Source organism: Hydra vulgaris, chromosome 10 (assembly GCF_038396675.1).
Source record: "Hydra vulgaris chromosome 10, alternate assembly HydraT2T_AEP".
Taxonomy (NCBI): Eukaryota; Metazoa; Cnidaria; class Hydrozoa; order Anthoathecata; family Hydridae; genus Hydra; species Hydra vulgaris.
Genome location: NC_088929.1, coordinates 28,315,732 through 28,330,684, shown reverse-complemented (window position 1 = coordinate 28,330,684; position 14,953 = coordinate 28,315,732). Strand labels below are relative to the sequence as shown.

Here is a 14,953-nt window from a genome sequence, read left to right as displayed (position 1 = left end):
TTAAGTGTACATTCTACACTCACCAAACATTAATGGTTGCATTGAACTATCTATTTCAAGGCTGAAAGATTTGAAAGAATACTACTGAACTTTACCGGTTCAATTTAGACTTGTTTGTTACTTGAAAATCAACAAGAGTTCACTATCACTAGATCTTCTGAAAGTTGAATCCAATATCGTAAAACATATTTAGTTTAAATATTGAACAAAAAACATTGTATTAAAAAAAGTTTGTAAGAAAGTTACAATCAAGTAATAATTTTAATAAAACTTAATTACAATTTATTTGAGAAAAGATTAAAAATTCTGCGAATACAATTGTATACAATGTCGCCATTTTTTTTTATGCTTACGAGTTAATTTTTTGCAAAGCATCCTTATTTGATATAAGTATATTTAAATAAATGTTTTGGAGACTGCTCCATGTCTAAATGTTAGCTATCTCAAATATCAAGAAACGCTGCATCACCACCTGACTTGGTTTTTAAGAAAATATTTTGGATACCTAGATTTTATTTTTTAAATCTGGTGATGAAATAGAGCCAGAACTAGAAAAAGATATTTAGTTTTAATGAAAAATATATTTAATTTTAATAGAAAGTTATTTAATTTACTGCTTCTGAAATTCAGAAATAGGTTCGATGGAAGAGTTTATGGTGCTCCTATAACATATTAAGCTAATTGAATAAACTCCTACTTTCCTTTGGGAAGGATCATTCATGCTTAAGGCAGGTAGTACTTTAATTTGGCTTAATCAAAAATAAACACGCATATCACATCACGCACACTTTTTTTCATTGAAATTAGGATTTTTTTCATTAAAGTTCACTTTTTTTCGTTGAAATTAAATCTCAAAATTAATTTATTGCGTATATTATGTATAAATATTTTTCTTTAAGAAATAATAATGTTTGTGATGTTTGTGTATTCGGAAAATTATGTTAATCGCATAAGATGATAAAACTATATCTTCTTTGTTATATATGGTAAAAAGCGTTACAAAAGATTAAAACTACTAAAAAGAAATATATTAGTATAAAAAAGATATGAATAGTATTAATTACCGTGAATCATATTAATTTAGGTTATAAAAAGAACTTAGTTCAATAATATACAGTACTCACAAAAAGTATTGCGACAAGTGTTAAAAAATTCGTAATTTTGATCTCTTAAAAAACCAATTTAAGATAGGTACACTCATTTAATTAAAACCAACCGTTTTTATTATAACGAGGAGTATTTTCACTATATATTATTGCGTACTAAACTGTTTCAATTCAGTATATTAGAGTTTTCATCCGTTTTCGATTGCGTCACTCCTTTCAGCAAAATAGTCTATTTTTTGCATCTTTGTTGAAAGACGTCTATCTTCGAAAATTTTAACAGTATGAAGTTCCGTAATCTTAAAAAAGAAGAAATAATTCTTCTATTGCATAAGGAGGAAAAAAATATTAGGGTTATAAGAAAGGAAATTAATCGATATCATTCGACGGTAGCAAGATGGCTGAAACGATTTTGGCAGATCCTGAACGCAAGACCCCCATTAGGAAAAACGTCTGGAATACCAAGAAAAATTACTAGGATGCAAGTAAAATTGTAAAACGTACAATAGTTAATAATCTTTTTATTTTTGCACGCCAATTAAAGTTTGAGAATCCTGAGTTGCTTGGAAACGTTTCCATTAAGATTGTGCAGCATAGGCTGCAAAAAAAACCTTTCATCACAGCCGCCATGAGGAAGAAACAACTTAATTTTACTAAGCGTTTAGAGCATTGTGATGTTGCTGATTGAAAAAAAGTAATGTTTAGCTATGAGTTAAAGTATGAAACATTTTCGAGTCGTCGAATGAGCGTGCATCGGCCCATTGGCAGCAACCGCTGTGACTCGACCTACACGCAAAAGACTATGAAATACTCCCCTGGTGTCATGGTTTAGGGTTTTTTTTTTCTGCAGTTGGACACGGGGGACTTTATTTCTTGCCTCCAAATGTAATAATGAATGGAGATCGTTATATTAAAGTCCTTGATAACCATCTTCTACAATTTAAGCGGTTCCATGGAACAACAATTTTCCAACATGACATGCTACACGTCCAAAAAAGTCAAGGATTTGCTTAATGAACACAACATGATATGCAACACGTCCCAAAAAGTCAAGGATTTGCTTAATGAACACAATATAAATGTTCTAGAATGGCCAGAAAACAGCCCAGATCTCAACCCAGTTGAAAATCTTTGGAAAATAATGAAAGACAAGGTACAACACCACGATACAGGATTGGTGAAGAAATTAACTGAATCTCTCGAATTGACCTGGTGTACGGAAGTTAGCGAAGAATTATGTAATAGGCTTGCTTCATGTATGCAAAATCGTCTGAAAGAAGTAATAAAAGCTCACGGAAACATAATTAAATACTAAAACTTATCAAATTTAAAGACCCTATTTAGGGCCGCAACTTTTTAATAAAAAAAGATAAAATCTGTAACTTGTCGTAATACTTTTTACGGTTACTGTAGTTATTAAAATTCTTGTTTATACATTTTTTTATTTACAATGCAAATTAATATTCTGATACTCAGCAAATAAGTTTTTCATTTTCATAGTTTACAACCCTATTCATTACTTTTAACCTTATGGAAATACTCGGAGTTCAAAGTTAGCTTCACATCTTGGTATTACATTAAACTTTGACACACAGATATTTTAGAATTTATGATGGTTTGAGACCTTTAAAAAAATATTTTAACAAAGGAACTCAACCACCTGAGCAAGTAATTTGGATTATATCACTAAATTAGTTTGTTAAACTAAAACTGTTAAAAATATACAAAGTTATATATACTTTCATAAAGAAATTTAGTACAAAAAATAAATAAATAAATATTTGTTAAAATTTTAACATTTCTCTCAAATAATGATCCATTTCTAGTTTTCTTTCTAATATTTTCAACACTCTTTCTTTTGGTTTTTAAAAGTCACATGACTTTTATAGGTGTGCTAATTTGGACAAATATATATTAATTAAATGAAGAAAGGAGGCTGTATCCAATGAGTATCCAAAAGTTGATTCTTTTAATTGGGTATTGATTCTGAGCGATTATCGCGAAATATGATAGGATCTAAAGTATCTATTTTATAACCACTATTGACTCTACCCATCATTGCTAATCGGGATACTGTTGGACTTGTGATATAGTTAAACGTTGCTGGGCATGCCTCGTCGTTTTTTTTACAAAATAAAATAATAATTTTCATTGCGTATTGACCAATCAGGGCAACAATCGCTGATGCTTGAAATGTAAAACATAAAATATATGTTCCAGCAAATTCCTTCACACCTAATAGCATAATCAGTACTAAGCAAATAGTGATGATAAACAAAGTAAAATACATTGAAATGCCAATGCTCTTGATTTCTGAATAAGTTTCTGGAAGATGGCGCGTTTTAAAAGCATATACTGCACAAGAAATTATCAGAACAGCAGGAAAAAGACTATTTAACGTCATACTTTCTCTTGTTATTTTACAAGATTGAACCCCTACAAAAAAAAAACTGTTAAGAAATGTGTATATAAAAAAAAAATTATCATTAGTTATAAGACCTAGATCATAAAACAAACTTACGAAGCAGTTATAAAAGGTCCAATATAACAAGTATATAACTGAAACAAATGATAATAATCAATAATAAAAACATAATAAATAAAGGTTGGTAATGTAATTGGTTATGTGCAATTTAAGTAATCAGATATTTTTTTTTGTACTTAAGATCTAAAAAGTCCAAACGGGTCACAGAACCTTTTAGAAGAGCACAAAATCAAAAGAAATGGACTTTTTTTCAACAGCAGTAATTTAGATTTTAGAAAGTTTTGACAGCAGTAATTTTAATAACATTTTTATTTAAACATTTAAAATATACTTTTAATAATGCTTTTCTAGGTGTAACCCTGTTTATTATATAAACTTTTGTATAAATCTTTTTTGTAAAACTTACAATTTTATATGTTTGGTACTCAGCTAGCACACATACATTTGAACATGTGTAACCCATAGCAAATTTTAGCTATTTTTTCTGATGCAAATCCAACGTAAATCCAATTTTATGTGTTTACCCAGATAACTCACATACATTAGTAAATATTTAGAACAATGTTGTGAGTTGGGTTGGCACAACATTGGTTGCCAAAATACCATTTTGGTCGAAAACGTCGCAACAAGAAAAAACCAACGTGCAACGTCGCTAACAAGAAAAAACCAACGTTGGCACAATATTTTATTTTAAGTTGGCTAAGTGTATTAGTTTACGTCTGTTTAACGCTGAGGTGGGGTTTGAACCACAGATACATTGTATCTGAGGCAAGTGCGCTACCACTGCGCCACGGCTGCTCAACGTATATATATATACACACATATATATATATATATATATATATATATATATATATATATATATATATATATATATATATATATATATATATATACATATATATATATATATATGTATATATATATATATATGTATATATATATATGTACATATATATATATATATAGATATGTACATATATATATATATATATATATATATATATATATATATATATATATATATATATATATATACATATATATATTTGTACATATATATGTACATATATATATATATATATATATATATATATATATATATATATATATATATATATATATATATATATATAAATATATGGTATATATATATATATACATATATATATATATATATATATATATATATATATATATATATGTACATATACATATATATGTACAAATATATATATGTACATATATATATATATATATATATATATATATATATATATATATATATATATATATATTATATATATATATATATATATATATATATATATATTAGGGATATGACTTTTTTGCAACCTACTAGGCCTGTATCGTAATTCAATGAACTTTTATGTAAAAAGAACGAATAGATGTTTCATTTTGACATATTTTGAAAAAAGGTCACCCCAAAACCAAAAAATCGAATTTTCAATAGGTACACTTTTGTACAGTAAATGAATAATAAAGGCTGAAGATGTTGTAAGAGTCATACTCCTGTTGTTATTTTATTTATTTATGCAACATGTACTGTGATATAACAAAAAACATTATGTGATATATAATTATACAAGTATTACAAAATTAACAGTATCAAAGCGTCTAGTACAACAATATACATAACTGTCTGTGTCTATAGGCCTACTGTGTTTAGTACATGGGTCACATGATGCTCACGTCTCATAAAGAGTCTAGCGCTTATTACTTAGAATGAATCGAAGTTGCAGTTTGTCTTTCTTTCTGCAGGAAGCATACAGGTCTTGCATCACCTTGATTGCACGTTCAGCTATCTGATTACTTCGTGGTATGTCGATGACGGATGGCTCTTTCTTCCAGTGATTTTTGAATGACTGCAATGCCTTTTTGTAAGGCTTCAATACATCAGATAAATTCTTGAAGTCATTGTCATTGTACTTTTGACTACTAAACCAATGTTCTGCCCACTCATATGAAATGAACCTGCAAACCTTCTCCAAATTCTTTCTCGCTTCAGGCATAAGAATGAACGCCAGAATGGCGAGAATGGCTCTTGAGTTCCATCTGGCATTGCTCATATTAGGAATGTTCTGAAAGTGAATCAGAGGGAAGTTTCTTTGTTCTTCATAGAACCTAAACACTCTTGTTAAATGGTACAAAAACTTCATATCGTCTCTCCACCCTGATTTATCAAGAATTTCTACAGTTCCATTCACAAACTTATCCTTCAGTTCATCATACTTATTCAACAGTTCAGACACAAATGGGTATTCAATGTTTGGAGATTTGGTATCACCCCCAAGTTCTTCGTCCATCACCAGACGGAGAATCCTGTCTAGTACGTGATGCTGACAACCGATAAATTGTGGTATTGTGACACCCTTTAATTTAAACATACGTTGCAACTTCACAACAACTCCATTTCTCTTCCCAGTATTGACGTTTGTTGTATCAGTAATGATCATCTTAATTGAATTCCACAAATTGTATTCATCAATAAGTTTGGCAATTTTTTCAGCAACAGTTTCAGCTTTGCCATCTTTTAAACGCAGTGCATCAAGTTTCACGTCAGTTCTTTCATTCTGAAGTACAACTACCTGATATTCCGTATCATCTATTCGTTTGCCGTCAAAGTGTAAGGACCACTGTTCCATTTTAAGTTGTTGTATCATTTCTTTTTTTAATTTACCTGCCTCTTTGAATATGGACTTGTAAATTGCTGATTGACTTGGAGTTGGAATATCAATACCTTGTTGTGATAATACATTGCATATTTTAGCAGCTTTCTTTGTGGAAACTCCACTTGATGTAACCATACTTACAGCAAATTTACTTTTGTAGTGCTTTCTAGTTTTTTTCTGAGTGTCCTCATCATCGTCTTTATCACCGTCGTCGTCTTCATCATCTTCACTCTTACTTTTGCAGTTTTCAGATTCAGTACCACTGTCTGTGGTAGACAGGACTTGTGATGTGGAAGGTATTGCTGTTCCAGACTGGACTTTCCTTCTCTTGGAAGGGTGAATGGTTTCTTTACTTGCCACTTGTCCTGTTGAGTACCCCACCTGTCCTTTACTTTCTTTTTGTAGGTGGTATAGACGTTTATCTTCCGAGGATAACCACTGGCCATTCACTTTCGTGATGTCAAATAATGCATTGAGAACATCATATTTTCCACGCTTGACACATTCATCATAGACCTTCAGCACCTTCATAAGCTTTGCTCTTATCACTTGATCAGACACACGTGGAAAATTCAGTTTATTGTCCCACAATTTTGTAATTTCCTTAGAAATTTGGTCTATTCGTTCTTTTCTTCCTTTAACATATGCTCCGAGAAACTGGTATCTTCCTACGATCTGCAATTGAAGTGGTATTCTGGATTTTTCATCGAGTGAATGTTCTTCTACAGCCACGCTTCCTCTTCTTCTGTGTGACTCTTGAAATCTCACCAAATTTTTAGTCCAAGTCTTCTTGTTCTTTGTTACTGTGGTATGACTTTTCTTGTGAGACATCATATAATATTGTTACGACTTTACGGATAGCTGAGCGTAAATATCCGTTTAATAAAGTCGTTTAATTAATAAAATACTTTAACTGTATAGTAATCCAATTATAGTTCGATAATCCAGTCAATGTTGATAACAGTTCGATAATCCAGTCCGTATCCTAACGATAATGCTACAACTACTTATACTTCGTACACTTACAGCGTCTTTAGTTCGCTACAGTAGTTCCTTATTAGCTCAGTTACACGCAGAGTACTTCATAGAACTATTCACATTATCAACACTGAGCTCTGACAGCAGCTCGCTTATATAATTATTTAGAGCTTCCAGAATGTTCTACTAAGTTCTATAATCTTCTACAGTCTGTTACAGTCGTCTATATCACTGTGGTAACACAATGACGTCATCACATAACAATTCCAAGTATTTGCCGGCACACGGCCGTTTCGTTGCCATGGTAACGTGTGGCGTTATATTTATAAATTCATAACAAAATAATGAAATAAATAGAAATAAGCTGAGAATTAAGCTTAAGATTAAAACATCGGTCAAAAATGAATGTATAAAAATGGTAAATCAAATTTTTATTTTGGGGGTGACCTTTTTTTGTTGCAGAAAGCTATTTGGGCTTTTTTTCATGATTTTAGGTAAAAGTTCATCGATTTATGATACAGGAAACATTTTATTTGAAAAAAAATTAAAAAGTCATATCCCTAATATATATATATATATATATATATGGCACCAAAAAGTTGATCATATTTCTAGACAGCGGCTTAAAGAATTAATTACTAGAGCAGTTACAAGATTTAAAATGTTAGAAGAAGATAAACAAGATTTAAAAAAAAAACGATTAAGTAGAGACGCAGGCAAAAGAGAAAAAATTTATTTTTTTGGCATACCAAACTCAACTGATTCTGATGCTAGAAATAGAAAAAAACTTGATGTAAGTATATTTAATAACCGTTTCTGTGAAATAAAAAATAATACTAATGATGTATAAAGAACTTAGAGATCGTCCATACATTACGTCACTCAGTTTTTGACATTTTTTTATCCCCTCCCCCCTCCTCCCTCGTAACGAATTCGTAACACTTTATTGACGCCCCTAATATTACGCAACAATTTTGTAAAAAAAAAAAAAATTTTTAATACATTGCAGTATATTACACATGCAAAAGTAACGTTTTATAAATATAATTTTCCCGTAACTTCCGAGGACTCCAGGTTCAACTCTCAGAATCAAAATTTTGTTTTAGTGCATTTAGTGCACAAAGGTTGTTTTTTTATTGTTGCACACATTTGTGCACTAACTTAATAAAGTTCTTACCATATAAAGTCGAAGCGCAGAACTTGCTCTGCACATAGGCTGTTACAGTTGTAACAGTCCGTTAACAGACTGTAACAACTTCGTTAACGGAGTGTGCACATCGACTAAGTAAGATTTAGGCGTTGTTGGTTTTACAATAAACATTTAGATGGATCAACTGAGGGTTTCGGTTTGGTCAGATACTATTTTAATTAAAAGAAAGTCTTTTCCAGATTTGAAACTAAAAAAAAAAAATGTTGCATCACAAAGTTGAGACCCCCACCCTCCCCCTCGTAACAAACCGTCATAAATTTGCCATATTAAAAACTGCTAAACAATTAAAAGGTTTAAAATAGTTTTGACTTATTCAGATCAAAGGGAATTACAAAGAAAATTTACGGAAAAGTTAATTTCAAATTATTAGGATTTAAAAAAAAATCAATCAAATAAAGATCTTACTTCAAACGTTGAACTAAACAAACATTTATGATTTAGAATCAGTACAAATAAATTAAAAAAGATTAGATTAAATTAGTCAAATAACAAACCTAAATGAAAAGAATAATTCAGATCAAACAATTACGAATTCGAATTATATTATTTCTTGTTGGAAAGTTAAATCTCATAAATCGTTGAACAATAATACAACAATCAATAACCCATTTGTTAATAATAACCCATTTATTAATAATAACCCATTTGTTAATAATAACCCATTTGTTAATAATAACCCATTTGTTAATAATAACCCATTTGTTAATAATAACCCATTTATTAATAGTAAAGAAAGATCAGTAAAAGAAATAGTAAATAAATAGATTTGACTTAAGTGTTTTTATACCACATTGCCACATTGAACACAATTTATCGCCATTGAACACATTGCCACATTGAAAAAAAATTTGATGAGTTAGTTGAAAAAAATTTTCGTGAATAATAAAATCAAATAATAATATAATCAAATGAAATATAAAATCGAACAACCTGATGCAAGTTTTTATATCTTGTCAAACTTGGTGGGCTCATCAACCATTAACTTACTACTATTTTAATAATATTATTACTATTAAATCTTAATTCAAACTTAATTTAATTGTAAACTTATCTAAAAAGAGTTAGTATATACGTAATAAAAAAAAAAAAAAAAATCTAATGACATTGAGTATGGTATTCGATTAGGATTGACTCGGTAAAAGTTTTATAATATAAGGGTTTTACCAATTCAATCAACCATTTTTTATTTAAAACATCTAAATCTTTAGAAATTAGAATATTGGTCTATTCAAGCTTTATAAGCATGTCAAATAAATTTCGATATTTTCTGGCAATTTGAAATATCACATGCACCTATTTAATATATACATCCATATAAGTTATGTGGATGTATATATTAAATAGATGCATGTGGTATTTCAAGTTGCAAAAAAATATCGAAATTTATTTGACATGCTTATAAAGCTTGAATAGCCAATATTCTAATTTCTAAAGATTTAAATGTTTTAAATAAAAAATGGTTGAGTGATGGCTAAGTTTTGCATTAGCTTTAGGTCTAACACAAATCTATTAGGCGAAAAAAACCGGTTTCTCTAAAACTAGAAATGCTTTTTATTTCTTTTATGTTGTTAATTAAACGTTACTTCCTTACCTTTAATTGTGTTGTTAATTAAACGTTACTTCCTTACCTTTAATTGTGTTGATAAACTTTTGTTTACAAATGAATGATTTGTAAAATGTTTCGGAAATTAATTGTGCGTAAAAAAGTTATGAATTTTTTTTGCAAAAATCCATCGACTTCACATAGCTTGATTGCTTAAACGTACTAATGTCCCTAAGTCTACAGTCATCCATACAATCATCATACAGTCTTCGATATTATAAATAAATTTAAGATTACTCAAAGCTTCGAAAGAAAATCTGGAAGTGGAGGAAAATAAAACTTTCCATAAATCCAAAAAGGTAAAGTTGATTTTGAGTTTAATAGCAAGAAATCCAAGCAAGGCACAGAGAGATCTAGCAAGAAAATTCAAGGCTTCGCGTTCTTATATCAAAAAAGTACTTTAAAATGCTGGAATTAAACATTTCATAAAAATAATACACTTAAGAGAAGCTTAAATGATGAAATTAAAGGAATTCGACGCGCGAAGAGGTTGGTTAAAATAATTGAACAGCCGTGGCGCAGTGGTAGCGCACTTGCCTCAGAAACAAGGAATTCGTGGTTCAAACTCCACCTCTAAGCAAGTTTTGCGACATCGGTTAGGAAAGAGGCGTGAACTTTCAATTAAATACTCATCCGCGGTGCTCTGTGATAAGACCGTGAGGACTTCTTGGGGCAAGTAAAAAAAAAAACAGGTGAATAAAAGCATGTATAATTGAAGACAACGAATTGCAAAACGGATTTTTCACAACTTACTGGTCAACAATTTTACTTTAAGAACAAAGATAAACCTGTCGATGATCAATTTAAATATATACGAAGAGAAAATGAATCCAAGTTCATTGTGTGGTTAGCAATTTATAGCTGTGGTATGCAGTCCTCTTGTTTTGTCACAAGAAGACCTTGACTGTGGAGTAACAAAAAATAAAAAACACATCTAAAAAAAGTGGACTAATGCCATTAATAATGTGAAAAAAGAAAAATCTGCAATATGATGGCATCAACCCGCTATAAAATTCGATCTCTTGCCAAACAGCCCTTCTAGCTCCTTAAAATTAAGTTGAAACCCTATTTGATGTAAATACATTTAATGTAATAAAAATTGAAATAAAAAGCATTTATGATTTTAAAGAAACTTAATTTAAAGTTGACCGGATTTTTCCGTGTCTATCCGAAACATAATAATTACATTTATGTTGTCTACCATTATGTAACTAGAACATCAAATGTACATACCTTTAGTAACAACCTTTAGTAAAATAAGGTTAATTAATTTTAAAATAAAGTCAAAAAAATTGCGTCTTACTATAAATATTAAAAGATTAAACTTGTTGATAACTTTAGTATATTTCTAAAAATGTTGGTATTGACTGTGTTATTGAGGGATGACCAGCTCAAAAGAGGAAATTAATACTGATAACTTATTTTGTTAATAAGGGATGGTCAACTAAACAGAGAAAACTCTCACTGATGACTTATTAGCAGAGAATTTTTATTATTTAAAAAAATTTTAGGAATAATATGTACACATACGTGCACAAAATTTTCCAAAATCACCCAAAATATAGTTATTATTTGTTATTATTATTTTTCACTAATTATCAACCACATCATACGATTGGAGTAAGGGATCCCCAATAATATTGCACTCCGCTTACTTAGTTACAAATAATTTTAGGTACTTTACTTAAAACTGTTCTATGGTCATAATTATAACTGTGATGCACCTTTTATACTAAAACTTACAAACACAAACCTCGTTTTTATTAGTAGTGAAAACCAGAACTTCCAAAACTCTTTGACATTATGTTTTGTATGAAGACAATATGTAAATATTTTGTGGGCATATTATTTTGAATAATAACATCATATGATACAAAGCGTTTTAAAATACGTAAATAAAATATATTCTACACAATAAATAATGCTATTCGTCATACTTATGCGTTGCGTGTTATTTCGTAAATTTACAGTTTAACTATACCTAATGCCATTTGTTAAACTGAAAATTCACTGTTATGAGTCGCGTAAATTACTTTACAACGCTCCAAGTAAACGACACGTTAAAATATTAAATGTAATAAGTATCAATTCATTGACAATACTACGCGCTACGTAAATTAGTTGCAAGGAAACGTTGGAAGTTGCCTTGAATTCTGTACCATTTAAAATAAGCTGTAGTTTAATCTTGATGAAATATAAACTAATAATAGTAATTAGAAAATAATAATTATAACCTGAAACGTTGTTATAAGTTTGTATAAGGGTAGGTACGTCATTTGTAATCCATAGAATTGCCATTACCATTTGTATTCCAACCATTCCAGTTATAAGTAAAAACTGCGACTTCATTGAGACTAACATCAAACTTCTTAATTTAAATTTTGAAGAACTGGTAAAAATACGGTAGACCCGATTTGTTTTTAATACCAGGGGAGAATAACATAACGTCAGAGATAAACCAAACACTATTTTCTGAATGTGACACAAATATGCTTCTGTTGGTGTTTGTATAAAAAGGATTGGCATTACAAGCATTAAAATTATCCCTACCAGTGAACAGATTGCCATTTCAAAGCTGCTTGCTTTGATAACAGGAGCTGATTTATTTTGTATGTAAACAACCATAATGACAACCGAGCATGTCATGGCAAAAACAGATGTTGTCATGACAATAAATGATAAGGTAGAATTTGAATGAATAGAAACTATGGGTAACTTTAAACAACTATCTTGCAATATATTTGGTCTGGAACCTATTGGGCAAACTATGCAAGAATTGTTTCTAACATATTCTTTTGAAACATCACAGTATTCACACCGCCAACAGCAACCAATAACGGTTGTTTGTATTTGGTTTTTGTTACACGCTGAACTACAAACTGATGGTGTTGGTAAAGTTATTGCAGTCTCATTAATAATTAGACCTGTGGTACCGTTTGTTTTAACGTACAGCTCAAAGTTCCATTCTCCAATGCGCTGAAACTCAAAATTGTTATTTAAATTTCTTTTATATTGAAAAAACTCATAGTTTTCTGGGTCTTCAATGTTATTAAGAAAAGGTTTTCCATATTCATCACTTGCATTAGGTATATAGTTGTACAAATCATTTATTGCAGAAGGCTTGCACGTATTTTCACATGATGGCTTGCACAAGACACAATTTTGAAATAACCAGTTTTTTAGGGCGTAGGCTGCCGCAAAGCTTGCTTTAATAACAGGTCGAACAGGTATAAATCGATTAAAACCGATATGCGATCGATTTGCGCAGCCAGAAAAATAGTCGTTTAATGAACATTGATGCAATGCTTCCCAGTATTCACGAAAAAAACCTTCATTTACAGCTCCAATTTTTTTCGTTGGGTTTAAACCACTAAAATATTTTTCAAAGTCGGCAGGAAACGGATTAGCAACCTGCAAAGTTATTAAGCCTTCAAACAAACTTTGAACAGCAGTGGGTATACTTGCCATTGTTCCGCACTGTGTACCGATAACAAATTGAAAAAAATTTAAAGAGTACGTGTAACTTGCAAAAGCTTCAAAAAGACGCTGGCAAACTTCGTACGTGAGAAAAAGGAAAACTGTTTTAGGTTTTCTATCCGTTTTATAATAGTTGTTCAAGTCTGTGATTAGTTCAAAGAATTCTTCTTGCTTTGCATCTTTGTTAATAGTTCTAGAAAATGCAACACACATATCATTCTTTTTCATAAACTCTTGATATTCATATGTCATTGATTTTCCGTCTTCGTTGTACGTTGATATTATGCCAACATAGTTCCAGTTATATTTGCGTGACAGCTCTATCAAAGCTAAAGAAGTCCAATTATCCAGTGGCAAAGTTGTAAAAAGCGAAGAAAACTTTTTCCGGTTTGAAAAAATCTTGCTGGTGGCGCCATAACTTATTAAACATTTGTTCCACACCCACAAAAACCTTGACCAGAACTCAGTGGAAGTAGAACTATACGATCCAATACCAACAGCTACATTTGACTTGATGATTGAATTATAAACTTTACTTCGACTCTCACATAAATCATTAAATATATAACTTAATTTAAATCCGTTGGGAAAAAAATTAGAAATGTTTTTTGTCGACTCAATAGCATAGATCATTGCTTCCATGAATGGAATTCCAATATCTAAGTTAACTCGCGAACATGTTGAGTTATTTAAACTTATCATGTGAACTACAAAATTTCCACTAATAAAAATTTCAGAATCTTTCACATCTAAAAGAACATTTTTATTACTACAAATCAATTATTATACGTTTTAAGGCATATTTGATTATTATTATTAACCAAACTTAATATAATGAAGAATAAAAAATTGATAAATCTTTGTTCTATATAATCAAAAAAAAAAAAAAAAGTAGATAGTAATAACTCACCGACCAAGCTTGAATTAAAAATTAGAAAAAGTATAACAAAAAGCCACATCTGTTTGATAAATGTTGCATTAAAGCTGCTTCAAAGAAAAACAAAATAAATTAGCCCAAGTATTTCAAACGTCTTATTTTTAAAAAAGAAAAAAAAAAAATTATATTCTTTGTTTAAAATGTATAGGCATAACATATATTATGTGTTTATAAAATGATGCTTACGTATTCTTAATGCTCACTTATGTTATTAATTTTTCTTTAAAGTAATGTATTTTTTAAAATCTTTCTAAAGCTTCGTAAATAATGAACTGGAATAGGATAAGTAACATTTAGGTATAAAAATTAAACACAATAAGCAATTCTGTATCCAAAATTGGTTATAATTTATTAACGTTGCTACACTCAATTCGTAATATTAAAATCCTAATAAATCAATAAAAAAAACATATGGGAGCATACAATACATAAGAAATCGAATTGCCGGATTTATTTGCTCGAGAAAT

The 14,953-nt window shown here is 29.9% G+C and overlaps 1 protein-coding gene across 2 annotated transcripts; it reads right to left on the bottom strand.

Moving 5' to 3' along the window:
- Positions 1 to 2,784: 2,784 nt before the first annotated feature.
- LOC101236308 (metabotropic glutamate receptor 8) lies at positions 2,785 to 14,929 on the bottom strand. 2 transcript variants are annotated; one of them, XM_065807693.1, is made up of 4 exons: positions 14,673 to 14,929; positions 14,460 to 14,533; positions 12,307 to 14,298; positions 2,785 to 3,539 (listed from the first exon to the last, which is right to left on the bottom strand). In XM_065807693.1, exons 2-4 carry the CDS (start codon positions 14,506 to 14,508, stop codon positions 3,073 to 3,075), a joined length of 2,508 nt encoding a protein of 835 aa, XP_065663765.1. In that variant the 5' UTR covers positions 14,509 to 14,533; positions 14,673 to 14,929; the 3' UTR covers positions 2,785 to 3,072. The 2 variants fall into 2 exon arrangements, with proteins under 2 accessions (XP_065663765.1, XP_065663764.1); XM_065807692.1 differs by having other exon boundaries at positions 14,460 to 14,536; positions 14,673 to 14,912.
- Between the last annotated feature and the right edge of the window lie 24 nt (positions 14,930 to 14,953).